Consider the following 14834-nt stretch of genomic DNA (forward strand, 5'->3'; position numbering starts at 1 on the left):
CACTAGCCCACGGGCTAGACGTTCTGTCTCAGTCCGGTGTATATAGAGTATGGGGGGGCGGTCCGAGGAGGGGGTACTCACTTCTGGTCGGGGTTCAGAGGAGGCGGCACCTCCCAAGCCTCGTAGGTTGGGAGGGTGATTTGGGTACGTTTGGGAAACATCAAGGGGAAAGGGAAGCCAAGCAAATCAGAAGATGCAGGTGTGGGCACCTAGATGCCCCGTGTAAGGCCCCTTCCGAGGCCCTGGAAGGTACAAGGCTGAGGTCACCCTCTTGGGTTTCAAGTTGGGTAACCGAGGCCCAGAGAGGGGGAGGACTCACCTGCCATTGTCCATCGAGCCAGGAGAGCTGTGGGCCTTGCTCCTGGGCGGCCCTGACTCCACCTTCCCCTGCTAACCTCCGAGCTGGCCCTGCCCAAGATGCTGGGAGGATGCAGGGAGGCGAAGGGGGGGGGCGCTGAGGCAGGACTCCGGGGGTGCACAGGGCTGCCGGCACCCGGAAGGAGGAAGCTGCTCAGGGTGTCTGTGGCTGGGCCTGGGCCCACTCGGGACTTCCTCTTCCTCTCAGGGCAGGTGTAGCCACCAGAGCGGGACCGACACCCTGACCCCGTCATGGATGGGGGCAAGGGGCCCAGGATCAGAGACTTCCTGAGTGGGAGCCTGGCCACCTGGGTGAGGGGGCAGTGCGAGGGAGTCTGGGGAGGGGAAATGAGCAGCAGGGAGGGGCTGGTGTGGGGTGGGGGGAGAGGGGGCAGAGCTGGGGCCTGAGGGGAGGAGCGGGCTCAGGTGGGGACGGGGAAGTCCAGGCAGCTGTGCAGCAGGAAAAGGGGTCCAGGTCTGTGGCCACTGGCGTTCAGGGGACTGGTGAGGAGGGGGCTGCGTGGGCCCAGGAGGCAGGTCAGAGGGGCTCTGCCGGTGCGGCCTCCCACCCAGGCCAGCTGACTCCTTTGTGTCCCCACAGGCGCTGGGCCTGGCCGGGCTGGTGGGGGAGCCGGAGGGGGAAGAGGAGGAGGAAGGAGAGGGGCCTCTTTGTCCGGAGACGAGGTTCTTACGCCTCAGCGACGGGGCGCTGCTCCTCCGGGTGCTGGGCGTCATGTAAGGGCACCAGAGGGGGCCTCGGGGCAGCTGTGGAGGGGCTTGAGGGGAGGGGGGCCGGGCAGCCTGGTGGGAAGAGCCTGGTTTAGGGGAGGTGGGTCCTCAGTCACCCCTCCCACCTATCGTCCCCTGTGCCCACAGTGCCCCCAGTTCCCGAGGCGGCCCTCAAATGATCAGGGGCCACGATGGGCCCGCAGCCTGGCGGGTGTGGAACCTGAACCGCCTGTGGGGCCGGCTGAGGGACTTCTACCAGGTGAGGGGTCAGGAGGGGGAGGCTGAGCCTGGGAGCCCCCTGCCTGCGGGAAGGCCCTTCTCACATCTCCCACCCCATCTGCCGTCTGCTGCAGGAGGAGCTGCAGCTGCTGATCCTGTCTCCACCCCCAGACCTCCAGGCGCTGGGGTTTGACCCCTTCTCAGGTGCTCTCTCCCACCACCCCTTCCTGCTTCTTCCCCCTATCCCTGCCGGTTAACCCCTTGTGGCTTGTGCCCTGCAGAGGAGGCGGTGGAGGAGCTGGAAGGCATCCTTAGGCTACTGCTGGGGGCATCAGTGCAGGTAAGTGGGGCAGGGAAGGGCAGGGTCTGGCTTTGGCCGCAGAGGTGGGAGACGCCGGTGTGAGCCTCACTGTCCCCTCCTCGTCGCCCTGCTCCCCCTGCAGTGTGAGCACCGGGAGCTGTTCATCCGGCACATCCAGGGCCTCAGCCTGGAGGTCCAGAGTGAGCTGGCTGCTGCCATCCAGGAGGTACAAGTTTGGTCGGCCGTCTGGGACACCCTGCCCCCTACTTCCTTGGCTGACCTGCTCTCCCTGTGCCTCCAGGTGACCCAGCCCGGGGCCGGCTTGGTGCTGGCGCTGGCTGGGCCCGAGCCTGGGGAGCTGGCGCCTCCGGAGCTGGAGATGCTGTCCCGGAGCCTGGTGGGGACACTGTTGAGGCTGGCTCGGGAGCGGGACGTGGGGGCCCAGGTACGAGGCGGCCGGAGGAGGAGGAGGAGGGCCACGGGGACCCAGCCGGGCACCCAGCCGCGTGCCGGAGGTGTGGGTGGGGGTGGAGCGCTGCAACAGTCACATGCGTCTTGTGGTGCTTGGGGGCAGATGTGGGGCTCTTGGGGCGGGTCACTCCTGACTCCTGACTTTTGACGTCCCCCAGCGGCTGGCTGAGTTGCTGCTGGAGCGGCAGCTGGCGGCCCCCTCGCTGCCTGAGGCTCCTGCCAGGACTCCCCCGGAGGGCGCCTCACACCACCTGGCCCTGCAGCTGGCCAACACCAAGGCCCAACTGCGGCGCGTCCGGCAGGAGCTGTGAGCGCGCTGGCTGGGAAGGACCTGGCGGGGGTAGGGGGTGGTGGAGGTGGGGGGTGGCGGGCAGGGAGCGCAGCTTAGGTCTGGGTGTGGTCCGGATGGGGTTCAGGCCTAGCAAGGGCTGGAGGGTGCAGGTCCCCAGACCCCTCCTGCGTCCCTTCCCTCCAGGGAGGAGAAAGCCGAGCTGCTGCTAGATTCCCAGGTGGAGGTTCAGGGCTTGGAGGCCGAAATTCGAAGGCTCCGCCAGGAGGTGCGCTCAGGTCCCCCCAAACATGGCCGCATTCCCTAACCCGCCCCCCGCACCTTCCCCAGCCTACTGCCTCCCCCAACCCGGCTCCTTCCCGTCCTCAACCCTCTGGCCAGCGGGTGGCCCTTCCTAGCTCCGCACCGTCTGGCCCAGGCCCAGGCGCTGTCGGGACAGGCCAAGCGGGCCGAGCTGTACCGCGAGGAGGCGGAGGCGCTGCGGGAGCGGGCCGGACGCCTGCCCCGCCTGCAGGAGGAACTGCGACGCTGCCGGGAGCGGCTGCAGGCAGCAGAGGCCTGCAAGGGCCAGCTGGAGGTGAGGGGGGCGACGAGGCTGCAGGGGGCGGGGCATGGGGGGCGCGGCCTGCCGGGGACAGGGTGGGCCTCGAGAGGAGCGAATTTGGGCCAAGGGATAGGTCAGGCCCAATGGAGGGAATAGTCACCGCTAGGAGAACGCGGTCAGGTGGTGTCTGGGGACAGGCCCTCTGGAGGATGGGGCAGATGGAGGGGAGAGGTGGAGGCTGTAGGTAAGGGTAGCTGGAGAGGAAGGTGGGGCCAGTTGTAGGGGAGGCAGTGTCTGGAGAGAGCACCCAGCAACGGGGCTACGTGGGGCTTAGAAGGACCTTGGAAGGCAGTTCCTGGGGAGAAGGGGCAGAGCCTACATAGGAGAAGGGCGGGGACAGGTGCTAGGGAAGTGGTACCTGAAGAAACCTTGGAGGGGGAGGGGCAGATGGAGGGGAGAGGCGGGGCCTGGAGAGCAACAGGGGTGCAGAGTCAGATGGGGGAGGGGAGCCAGGGTCTGTGGCCCCGGAGTGCTGGGGGCATCGCACCACCATCTCTCTCTGCTCCCCCACCAGGAGGAGCGGGCGCTCTCCGGGGCTCTGGAAGCCTCGAAGGCGCTGCTGGAGGAGCAGCTGGACGCCTCTCAGGAGCGCTGTGCTCGGCTGCATGAGACCCAGCGGGAGAACCTGCTGCTGCGGACCCGGCTGGGCGAGGCCCATGCGGTGAGATTCCCAGGGGGAGCCCTGGTCACACAGTGAGCTGTGACCCCAGTGGTCCCCAGGGTTCCTTGGTAATGCCTGTGACTCCTACTCCTTGTTTCCCCTCGTGACCCTCCAGGCCACACGCTTGGCCTGACCCTGGCGGGGAGGGCTTGTCTGACCCTGCTCTCCCCTCCAGGAGCTGAGCTCTCTGCGGCATCAGGTGGACCAGCTGGCAGAGGAGAACGTGGAGCTGGAGTTGGAGCTTCAGCGGAGCCTGGAGCCAGCCCCAGGCTCTCCTGGGGAGGGTGAGTGGGACCCCAGTGGAGGGGCTGTGGGTGGGAGGCTGCCTGTGTTTTCCTGCACCTTAGTGGGGACAGCTTCTGATTTCATCCCCTTCCCCCGGGGGTGTCGGGGGGGTGGTGGGTGTGGGTGAGGAGCCGTAAGGGAGCAGAGGGATCCTGACCTCATCTCCCACACCCCAGCGCCCCTGCCAGGAGCGGCTCCCTCTCTGCATGAAGAAGTGAGGGAGGCAGAGGCTGGGCGGCTGCGGACCCTGGAGCGGGAGAATCGGGAGCTTCGAGGCCTGCTCCGGGCGCTGCAGGGGCAGCCGGGTGGCCAGGTGAGTCCCCTCCCCCAAGCATCAGCACGTCCTTCCTGGCATCCTCCTCTGGGTTTGACCATCCCTCTCATGTGCCCTCAGCACCCCCTGCTGGAGGAGCCGAGCGAGGACTCCGTGATTGCAGAGCCAGACTCAGCTCCCCAGACTCGGCTGGCCTCAGACCATGGCCCCCAGGGCTTGGCTGGTCAGGCAGGGGATGAAGGCCCCCAGGCTTTGGACCCGGCTCCCCTGGCATCAGATTCAGCCCTCGAGGGGTTAGCTGAGTGTCCTCAGGCATCTGATTTGGACCCAAAGGTGGTGGAGAGGCCCCTCCAGGCGGCTGTCACAGTGCCTGTAGGCACGATGGCCCAGAAGTCAGGCCCCGCTGTAGGGGCACAGGAGTCCCTGCAGAAGGCTGGCCTTGGAGCCCCTCTCCAGACCCCTGCCGCTGTGGCCCCACCTCAGGGTCCAGATATCAAAATTGAGGCCCAGCTGTCGCCGGGAGGAGAGACTGGAGAGTCGGTGCCTGAGGCCTTGGGGCTGAGACAGGAGGACCCTGAGAGCAAACCTGGACTCTCGGAGCCCAGCCTCTGTGGGCAGTTGGAGGAGACCCTAGACCAGAGGCTGGACCTACCCAAGGGGCGAGCAGAGGCCAGAGAGCATGAACAGAAGTTGGAGAGGATGGTCGGGGACCCAGCCCAACAAAAACCACAGCAGAAGCTGGAGGGGGCTCCTGAGGCCCAGACCTGGGAGGGGAGGATCCCAGGGGAGATCCTGTCCGGTGGTGTCCCAGAGCAGGAGGCCCTCAAGGAGGAGATGGCACAGCTGAGGAGAGAGGCTGAGGCTCTTCGAGCTGAGCTGGAGGCCCAGGCCTGGAGGCTGGAGGCCCGAGGCACGGAGGCCGCCCGCCTCTCCGAGGAGCTGGCTCAGGCACGGAGGGCAGAGGCCGAGGCCCACCGGGAGGTGGAGGCCCAGGCCCGGGAGCTGGCCCGGCTGCGGGAGGCGGTGGAGGCCGCCGGCCGGGAGCTGGAGGCTGCGTCGCGGGAGCGCGGGGCGCTGGCGGAGGTGCTGGCAGCGACGGGCCGCGAGCGGAGGCAGTGGGAGCGAGAGGCGCCCAGGCTGCGGGCCCGGGCCGAGGCGGCCGAGGAGCAGTTGCAGGTGCTGCAGAGCGAGAGCCGCCGGCACCTGGAGGAGGCCGAGAGGGAGCGCCGGGAGAGGCAGGCCCTCCAGGAGGTATGTCGGGGCTCGTAGCCAGGGTCAGGAAGCAGGGTTCCAGGCCAGTTGCTGGGGTTTTGGGCTATTAACTCCATCAGCAGCTGCCGAGTGCCCAGCACTGAGCTGGGGCCGGAACTAGAAAGGCGAAGTCCCCTCCTGGCTCCCAGAGGCATGCCTGGCTTGGGAGAGGGGCAGATGTCCCCTGCCTTTGTTGGGGTGGCTGCAGCAGGCGGGCATGGAGCTAGATGGCCTGGGTGCAAATCCTGGCTCTCTGACTGTGGCGCTTTGCTCAGCTCTGCCCCGGTGCCTCCCTCTGTGAAATGGGGGTGCTCTTCGTAGCTGCCTCCGCGGGTCTTTGGAAGACCAAGGGAGATAATGGCATGAAGAGCCTAGTTCATGCTGGGCAAAGGCTCAAGATACGTTGGTTGTTACAGGCAAAGTGCTTCGGGAGCCCCACGGGAAGGGGAGCTGATGCCAGGGTCGGGGCAAGGAGGCTTCGGGGAGGGTTCTAAGGAAAGATCGAGATTTTGCTAAGCGGGGAAGGATGTTTCATCCAGAGGGAAAGCATGTGCAAAGACTTGAAGGCATTAGAGATGCTCAGGGGCCCAGGAGATGTGGGGGAAGGTGGGGAAGTACATGGGACCAGCGTTGTAGGTGTTGGTACTCCGTCCCCAGGCGGGGAAATTCACCAAAGGGTGCGGGCAGACCTGTGTGAGGATGCGTTTGGGGAGGGTCACCTTGGTGTACAGGGGAACCTGGGGCCATAGGAGGCAGTGCCAGTGGTCAAGGTGGCAGGTGAGGGAATTCCCTGGCAGTCCAGTGGTTAGGACTCCACGCTTCCACTGCAGGGGCACAGGTTCAATCCCTGGTCGGGGAACTAAGATTCTGCAAGCCGCGTGGTGCGGCCAAAAAAAAAAAAGGTGGCAGGTGAGGCTGGCTGGAGCTGGGATGGGGGGTGGAGGAGAGAGAAGACCTGGAAACCCCTCTATTCATTCAGTCAAGCATGTCTGCGGGCATCTCCTTGGCACCAGGCCCTGTACCAGGCAGCCAGTGCATGTGTCCTTCGGGAGACGCTCACTCACAGTCTGGGGTGGAGACAGGACCGTGCGGGGAGCCGTGGGGGTCCAGGAAGCACACTGGACTCAGGCTGGAGCACGTCAGGGAAGGCTTCCTGGAGGAGGAGAGAGAACGGCAGTGAGCCAGGAGGAGGTACAGGCCCGAGTTTGTAGGGGTGGAGTGTGAGGCGGGGAGTGGAGGGAGGTGAGACTAAGACTTCATTAAGCAGGTTTCCTGTAGGGCAGGGCTTCGTCTTCCTTATGAGTAAAGGGAGGAGTTGCAGCTGTTTTCATGAGGGCAACGAGGAGTCACTGGAGGGTTTAAAGTGAGCAGAGTGGTCAGGTCTGCGGGTCTGAAGGCCCCTCAGAGGAAGCAGAGGAGACCACAAGGCAATGGGATGGGTGTTCAGGCCAGTGGGGCACAGTGCTGAGGGGAAGGTGTGCTGCGGACGAGGACCCAAATGTTCTGGCTGAGCAGTTTCCAGTTTCTTCCCTGTTGCACAGAGGAGGGCACTGAGATCCGGAGAGGATAAGTTATTTGCTCCGAGATGCCTCCTGATAGAGAGGAGTGAGGAACAGGCTGTTGGCTTGGCCTGGGGAGTGTGAGAATTGGAGGTGTGGGTGAGAGGGTAAGGCCAAGAGGTTGTCTCTGGGGTCCACTTTGTAGGAGGTGATGGAGAGATGCTGTCAGACGGACCTGGATTATATCTCAGATCCCCTCCTCAGCTGTGTGGCTTGGGGCCAGTTACTTAACCTCTCGGAGTCTCAGTTTCTTTACCTGAAACCAGAATAAAAACAATACCTGTGTCACAGGATCCTGTAAGGTAATGAATGTAGAGAGCTTGGGGCAGTGCCTGGCACTCAGTATGGGCTTAATCCATGGAGAGGGAGTGCCAGCAGGTGGGCAGTGAAGGTAGGGGTAGGGCTGGCCGGCTGGAGGAGCCGGCTCTGAGGACCAAGAGGGTGGAAGAGGCTGAGGACAAAGGGGAATTTTGTGAGATTTCCTGGTGGAGCAGTTCCTGGTGATAACTGGGTGTGGTACAGGCCGGGGTGGCTGGCCAGGGGAGGGAGGTCAGGGAACCAGGGGCCAAGGGGGTTGTCCAGGTGGGCCTCCTGGCTAGGGGGAGGGCAGGAGGCACGGTGGCTGGGGCATTGACGGCTGTGGCCGGAGCCTGCAGGGGGCAGGGCAGGGGTCTGGCCCGAGATGCAGGTCTTCCTGGGCACCACTGTTCTTCCTCTTCTCCGCCCTGGGGCTCTTGTGGCTGCTGGCTGCAGGCAGCAGGGACTCATGGGACTCTTAGTTTTTCAATGAGAGGCCGTGGCCAAGGGTGTCTAGAAGTGCAGTGACCCTGAGCGGTGGTCCGGGTGGGGTTGTTAAGCCAGGGAGATCAGAGTAAGGGTTGGTAGACCCCATTTCCAAGGGCAGGATTTGGCGGGCGGCTGTCATGGTCGGGCCTTCCCCAGGGTTTCATCCTGCCAGGGCCCCCACCCCCCCGTACCTCAGAATGGTTTGCCCTACCTTGCGGGGCCCACAGGCCAGAGTGGGTCTCCCATCCACTTCCGCAGTGGTACGGCCCAACCGCCACAGGCTGCGTGGTCAGCGGAGTCCTGGCCCTCCCCGTCCCAGCTCCCACTGCGGTTAGGCCTGGCCTTCACCAAGTTCCTGCCCTCTGTGGCCACCCTCCTGTGGCTGAGGGTCCTGTCCAGACCCGCCTCCTCCGAGCCCTTCTTGCCCTCACATGGCCCGTGTGGCCTCAGAACGTAGGGTGAATCCAGCTGTCGCTGGGCACGCGAGGAACCATGGGCTCAGAGAGGTGAAGACGTTTGCCCAGCGAGTGCCTCTGACTCCTGGCCCAGGGGCCTCCCTCAGGCTTATATTCCCCAGTTTATAATCCCCAGCTCTTTCATACCCACTCTCCAAGGCGAGCAGGCCTTGTTCCCATTTTACAGATGGGGGAGTAGAGCCCCAAAGGGTTAAAGATATTTGCCCAGGGTGACAAAGCAAGGACAGAAAGCTGGGTCTCTTGACTCTCAGGCCTGGGTGAGGGTGGTGGCCTGCCCTTCTGGCCCTGAGGCTTCTCTACCTGCCCTCAGGAGCTAGAGAAGGCCACGGCACGGGGCCAGGAGCTGGGGGCCCGGCTGGAGCATCTGCAGAGGGAGCTGGAACGGGCGACTCTGGAGCACCAGGAATTTCTGCGGGAACAGGAGGTCCAGCACCAAAGGTGGGGTGTTGCCCGAGGGGCAGAGAGGGGCAGGCAAGGACTTGGGGAGGGCTGGGAGCCAACACTTCTCCCGGCAGGTACCGGGGCCTGGAGCAGCGGCTGGAAGCTGAGCTGCAGGTGGCGGCCACCAGCAAGGAGGAGGCGCTGCTGGCACTCAAAACGAGGGCCCTGCAGCTGGAGGAGGAGCTGTTCCAGGTGAGGCCACTGCCCTGCTTGCCGGGGCCTCGGCCCACTCCTCCCTCCATCCTGCACACAGACAGCCAGGGCCGCGTGCACTCGTATCGCCCCCTCGGTCTTGGCCCTCGCTCTTGGCCAGTTGCTCGCCTTGTGCCCCGATTGGGGGCCTGTAGGAGGGAGCACTGTGCTGGGAGCCAGGCGGCTCTGCCCGGACCTCGTCTCCCCCATTCCTCAAATGGGCAGAGCCTGGCGGCTTTACTCTGAGGCACCTGCTGTGTCCCTCATGCGTGGGCGCCACCACTTCCTGAGCTCAGCGACTATCGTCCTAAGTTGGGAATCGTTTCTGATAGCCCTGTTGCGTGCGGGCTCAGTGCCGCTCTGGTACGGCTCCATACCTGGTTGCCACCGCCCTAGGGAGCCCACTGTCCACCTGGGACAGAGGCAAGAACACAGGCGACCATAGCCCGTGGGCCCCCAGCAGACTGCTTAGCTGGCTGGTGTGGGATTGATTGGCGGAGGTTTTCTGGAGAAAGCAGTGTTGAAACTGGGGCCCAGAGGAGGAGTACGATGTGCAGAAGCAACAGCTCAGGCAGAGGCTGGGCTCTGCTGCAGAACCGAGAGAAGGTGCAAAGGGCAGGGTGGAGAGTGACGGAGCAAGGAGGGCAGGGCTGTGGGATGCTGGGCGGTGGGGGGAAGTGTGACGGGGGAGGACTGCCAAAGGGGGTAAGGGTCCGCTGCGCTGTGCCCAGGCCACTGCCACTCCCTCTCTCCTTGCAGCTGCGCCAGGGTGCTGTGGGACAGGGGCCTGAGAAGCAGGCTGAGCAGAGGGTCACGGAGGCCCAGAGCGCGCGGCTCATTGAGGTGGAGCGCAGCGTGAGTGTCGCCATGGTGGGCACGGGGCTGGGGGGTGTGCCCCAGAGGCCTGGCACCGGCTAACCCCCTCCCTGCCGGGCAGAACGCAACGCTGGCCGCCGAGAAGGCGGCTCTGCAGGGGCAGCTGCAGCACCTGGAGGGGCAGCTGGGGAGCCTGCGGGGGCGCGCCCAGGAGCTGCTGCAGCAGAGTCAGCGGGCACAGGAGCAGAGCAGCTGCCTGCAGGTGGGTGACGGCCTGCGTACCTGTCCCCTGCCCCATCGCTGCCCACTTCCTGCCGCTTCCCCCTGACCCTGCCACTTCCCCTGTCCGTACCCCCTCTGCCTGCCTCTAGCCCCCGCGTCAGTGCCCATTTCACCCCGTCTCCAGCCCTCTCCTCCACAGCCGGCCCCTCCTCCACAGTCCCTCCTGCTTGCCCTGCCCCGACCCCAGCCCCATCTGTGCCATCCCTGCCTTGTGCCACTTGCCCTCCCCTCCACGGCTGCCTCTGCCTTCGGATCCCTAGACCGCTCTCTCCTTTCCTCTGCCCCGCCCTCTGCCTTTTGCCCCCGTCCCTTACCCCCTTTCTGGCCTGGGACGTCACCCAGCAGGCCCTGCTCCCTCCTCTGGCCTAGGCTGAGAAGTCTGTACTGGAGCTGCAGGGCCAGGAGCTGCACAGGAAGCTGGGGGTGCTGGAGGAAGAGGTGCAGGCGGCGCGGCGCTCCCAGGAGGAGACCCGCGAGCAGCAGCAGGCCCTGCTTCGGGATCACGAGGCCCTGGCACAGCTGCAGCGGCGGCAGGAGGCTGAGCTAGAGGGGCTGCTGGCCCGGCACCGCGACCTCAAGGCCAACATGCGGGCACTGGAGCTGGCCCACCGGGAGCTGCAGGGCCGGTGAGCCTCCTCCAAACTCCCAGCTCCTCTCCTGGGCACCCCCTACCTGCCCAGAGCAGATTCCCTGGGTGGGTCTGATGCCACCAAGGCAGCAGTGCCACCAGTGGACCCACCTCCATTGCTGTGCCCTCTTGTGCGGCTGGGCTCTCTGCACTTCCGGAGTGGGCTCACCCCGGGGCTCATCGGCGGTCGGGAGTGGTGGGCGTCCGGCACAGCATTCTGCCCTGTGGCTTCGCCCCGGCGCTTATGCTCAGGAGACGATGGACTTACAGGTCCAGACGGTCCAGCTACCTACACGCCCTGGCGTCAGTCCCTGCGGCCCTCTTAACTCCTTGTTCATTGCAGGCACGAGCAGCTGCAGGCCCAGAGGGCCCACGTGGAGGCGCAGGAGGTGGCCCTGCTGGCAGAGCGCGAACGCCTGGTGCAGGACGGGCATCGGCAGCGGGGCCTGGAGGAGGAGCTCCGGAGGCTGCAGAGTGAGCATGACAGGTACCAGCCCTGGCACAGCCCCTCGCCCCTCGGGCAAGTTCTCAGTGTTCCCATCTGTGAAGTGGGATGGTGGTGAGTTGGTCGCTTTCCCCGTGGGGTCCTGCTTTGCCTCCTCTCCCCATCAAGGCTCCTCTGGCCCTCATGAGGGGCCTGCGGGGGTGGGGGTGGGGCAAGTCCCCTTGGAGAGCAGCTCTCCTTGCCTCTGCAGAGCTCAGATGCTGCTGGCGGAGGTGTCCCAGGAGCGAGGTGAGCTGCAGGGGGAACGCGGGGAGCTGCGGGGCCGGCTGGCGAGGCTGGAGCTGGAGCGGGCACAGCTGGAGGCGCAGAGCCTGCGACTGCGAGAGTCCAACCAGCAGTTGGACCTGAGCGCCTGCCGGCTGGCCACACAGTGTGAGGTGTGGTGAGGGGTGGGTGGTGGCTGGGGAGGAAGGTTGGCTTGGAGGGGGCGTTGGGGGCTGGCAAGAGCGTGGAGAGAGTGGAAGGCGGCGGCCCTGAGCCCTGTTAAGCACCCCCGCTTGTCCTGCCGCCTGCCCCTGACAGCTGTTGACGGAGCTCCGGAGCGCCCAGGAAGAGGAGAACCGGCAGCTGCTGGCCGAGGTGCAGGCTCTGAGCCGGGAGAACCGGGAGCTCCTGGAGCGCAGCCTGGAGAGCCGGGACCACCTGCACCGCGAGCAGCGCGAGTACCTGTGAGGGGCCGTGGGGGCCGGTGTGGCTGCCCCTTGGGTTGTTTATGGGGAGACGCCCTGGGAGGGCCTGGGAAAAGGGGGAGGCTGACCCCCAGGGGCTCGGGGCAGCAGGCATTTATCAGCCCATCCTGGGGTATGTCAGGCTGTGTTAACGGGCAGGGTTGTACCAGGGTGTACCCCGTGTTCCTGCCCAGGCCTCAAGCCCACATCCTCCCTCCCCATCCTCCCAGGGACCAGCTCAATGCCCTGCGCCGGGAGAAGCAGAAGCTGGTGGAGAAGATCATGGACCAGTACCGCGTGCTGGAACCTGGGCCCCTGCCCCGGACCAAGTGAGAGGCCCCTCCATCCTGGTGGGCCTGGGATCGTCCCTACCTAGCCCCTGCCCTGCCCTGCCCTTCGAGCCCTGGCCCAGCCCAGGTCTGGGCCCCAGTGACGGTTTGCCTGGCCTTTGCCATCCCAGACATGGCCTCTTGTCCCTCCTTCCTCCCTGGCCTTAGCCCCTCTTGTGCCCTCTTGCCTCCAGGAAGGGCAGCTGGCTGGCAGACAAGGTGAAGAGGCTGATGAGGCCCCGGCGGGAGGGGGGCCCCCACGGGGGGCCGCGCCTGGGGGCCGATGGGGCTGGCAGCACCGAGAGCCTAGGGGGCCCCCCGGAGACGGAGCTCTCTGAGGGCAGGGAGGCAGATGGCACAGGTGGGTCTGGGGGTCAGGTGACCAAGATGGTCCCTACCCCATGTCCCCTACCCCCGCCCCCAGGGCTTGCCAATGCCTCTGGTCTTCCTGTGTGGCTTGCATACATGCTCCCCGCTGGTCTTCCCTGCTGCAACCTCTCCCCACTCCCCCAGATGGTTCCAGTAGCTCTTTGCCCTGCATCCCTGCTGTGTCCCTCTTGGCTGGCACCTCCCTTCTGCCTGCGCTGCCACCCACGCCATCCTACCCACCCACGCCATCCTATCCAACCACGCCATCCTACCCACCCACGCCATCCTATCCAACCACGCCATCCTACCCACCCACGCCACCTGACCCACCCACGCCATCCGACCCACCCACGCCATCCGACCCAATCACGGCATCCTACCCACCCACGCCATCCTACCCACCCACGCCATCCTACCCACCCACGCCATCCGACCCAACCACAGCGGTACCTAGGACCTCGGAGCAGCAGGGGACTTTAGTGAGAAGTCATTTATCCCTGTCAGCAGATGAGAAAACTGAGGCCCAGGGAGGGGAAGCATCTTGCCCAAGGTCACACAGTGAGTTAGTGTCAGAACCAGCACAGGGTCCAGCCTCCTGTCACCACCTTCACTCACCCAACCCTGGGCCCCTTCCGCCCTCACCTCTGCAGCTGCCTGTCCCCTGTGGCCCCTGTGCAGCTTCTCCCTCCTGGCCCCTCCACTCTGCCCAGCCCCTCCTGGCACTGCTCCGATACCCTCCCTGCCTGTGCCTCTTGCAGGGTCCCCCTCACCGGCACCCGTGCGCCGGGCCCAGAGCTCCCTGTGCTTGCGGGATGAGACCCTGGCAGGTGGGCAGCGTCGGAAACTCAGCTCAAGATTTCCCGTGGGGCGAAGCTCTGAGTCATTCAGCCCCGGGGACACCCCGCGGCAGAGATTCCGACAGCGGCGCCCAGGCCCGCTGGGGGCACCCAGCTCCCATGGCAAAGGTGAGGGAAAGGGTCCCTCCTCCCACTAGCCCCCCAGTTCCCTGTGGACCCACCAGCTCCATGGGGGAGGGGGCTTCCTTCCTGTCTCCTGTGTCTCCCCACAAGCCCTGTTGCCTCTGTGTTGGTCCTCATGGCCCAGTGGCTGCCTTGTGCCCCCCCAGGACCTAGCGTGGGATGGGATGGCTCTGTCGAGACCCTGGCGGAGCGCGAAGCAGATGCCAACAGAGAGGGTGAGTGGGGGCCTGGGAAGGAGGGCAGGTAATTGCCCTGCCTGGGGCCCCTGGCAGGCCTCAGTCGCCCATTCACTCATTTGACAATGAACCTTTACGACGTGCCAGGTGATGTGCTAGCTGGGGATACAGCAGGGAACGTTCTGGTGTGGGGAGGTGGGAGACAGCGAATAATGTGCATAAAAATAATAATTATCTACAACGGCTCATCCAATAGAAACCTGATGTGAGCTCCACGTGTAATTTAAAGTTTCTCAGTAGCCTCATCAGGAGAAGTAGAAAGAGGCATGTAAAATCAGTTTTAATAACATATTTTGCTTAACTCAGTATGCCTAAACTATTACCATTTTAATGTGTAGTCAGTATAAGAGTCATTAATGAGGGATTTTATATTATTTTTTTCACACTAAGTCTGAAGCCCAGTGGTAGTTTATACCCAAGCACACTGCAGTTCAGACCGGCCACATCTCACGTGCCCAGTCCTATACCGGGCAGCTCAGCCCTAGGATATTAGGAGGTGATGGTGTTCTGGGAAGACAGGAGAGCAGGGCGAGTGAGATCAGGAGCACCGGGCGGCAGAGGGAACAGCCGAAGCGAAGGCCTGGCGTGTCTGAGGCCTGGCAGGGCAGCCGGGAGTCCCCGGAGGGAGCGAGCCTGAGCTGAGCTTTTCCCTCCAGACGTCGAGGTGCAGGAATCGGAGAAACGGGCTCTCGCGCCTTCCCTCAGCCAGTGACACTGCGTGGATGGGGAGCTTGGGAGTGGAGTCTTCTCGACTCTGGAGTCTCACCGGGGGCGCCAGGCAGCCCAAGAATCTGGGGAGGCAGGGCACTTGTGGCGAATCCTTGGACAGGGAGGCCTGGGCCCCCAGATCCTCCACAGCCTGCACTGGGGCCCCGAGCTGGAGCTGGGATGACTTTATGGACAGGGCCGATGGCCGGCCCCCACAAACGGCTCCCGCCTGGGGCTCCGCCATGCGGCCCTTGCTGAGGAGGTGGTCTCCGGGACAGCCCCCAGCTGAAGGAGGCAGGCAGGAGTGGGCAAGAGAGCCCCCTGCCCGGACCAGACGGTGAGCCAAGGACCATTTCCCGGGGACTGTGGCCTGGGCCCATCTCTGAGCCTTAGCTGGGATGTGAGGGACACGAGAATA

The 14834-nt window shown here is 64.9% G+C and overlaps 1 protein-coding gene across 1 annotated transcript; it reads left to right on the plus strand.

The window, feature by feature from the left end:
* Positions 1 to 609: 609 nt before the first annotated feature.
* On the plus strand, positions 610 to 14520 carry CCDC88B (coiled-coil domain containing 88B; the record flags this gene model as incomplete). Its single annotated transcript, XM_082659076.1, has 27 exons — positions 610 to 669; positions 959 to 1092; positions 1234 to 1345; positions 1440 to 1509; positions 1587 to 1645; positions 1749 to 1832; positions 1908 to 2051; positions 2236 to 2384; positions 2553 to 2634; positions 2785 to 2943; positions 3485 to 3631; positions 3807 to 3915; positions 4093 to 4229; positions 4311 to 5441; positions 8573 to 8700; positions 8778 to 8895; positions 9655 to 9750; positions 9833 to 9973; positions 10363 to 10619; positions 10965 to 11108; positions 11317 to 11503; positions 11649 to 11794; positions 12025 to 12123; positions 12318 to 12484; positions 13251 to 13457; positions 13619 to 13687; positions 14365 to 14520. 27 exons carry the CDS (start codon positions 610 to 612, stop codon positions 14418 to 14420), a joined length of 4392 nt encoding a protein of 1463 aa, XP_082515202.1. The 3' UTR covers positions 14421 to 14520.
* Between the last annotated feature and the right edge of the window lie 314 nt (positions 14521 to 14834).

Source organism: Grampus griseus (assembly GCF_964374135.1).
Source record: "Grampus griseus genome assembly, chromosome: 8".
Lineage (NCBI taxonomy): Eukaryota > Metazoa > Chordata > Mammalia > Artiodactyla > Delphinidae > Grampus > Grampus griseus.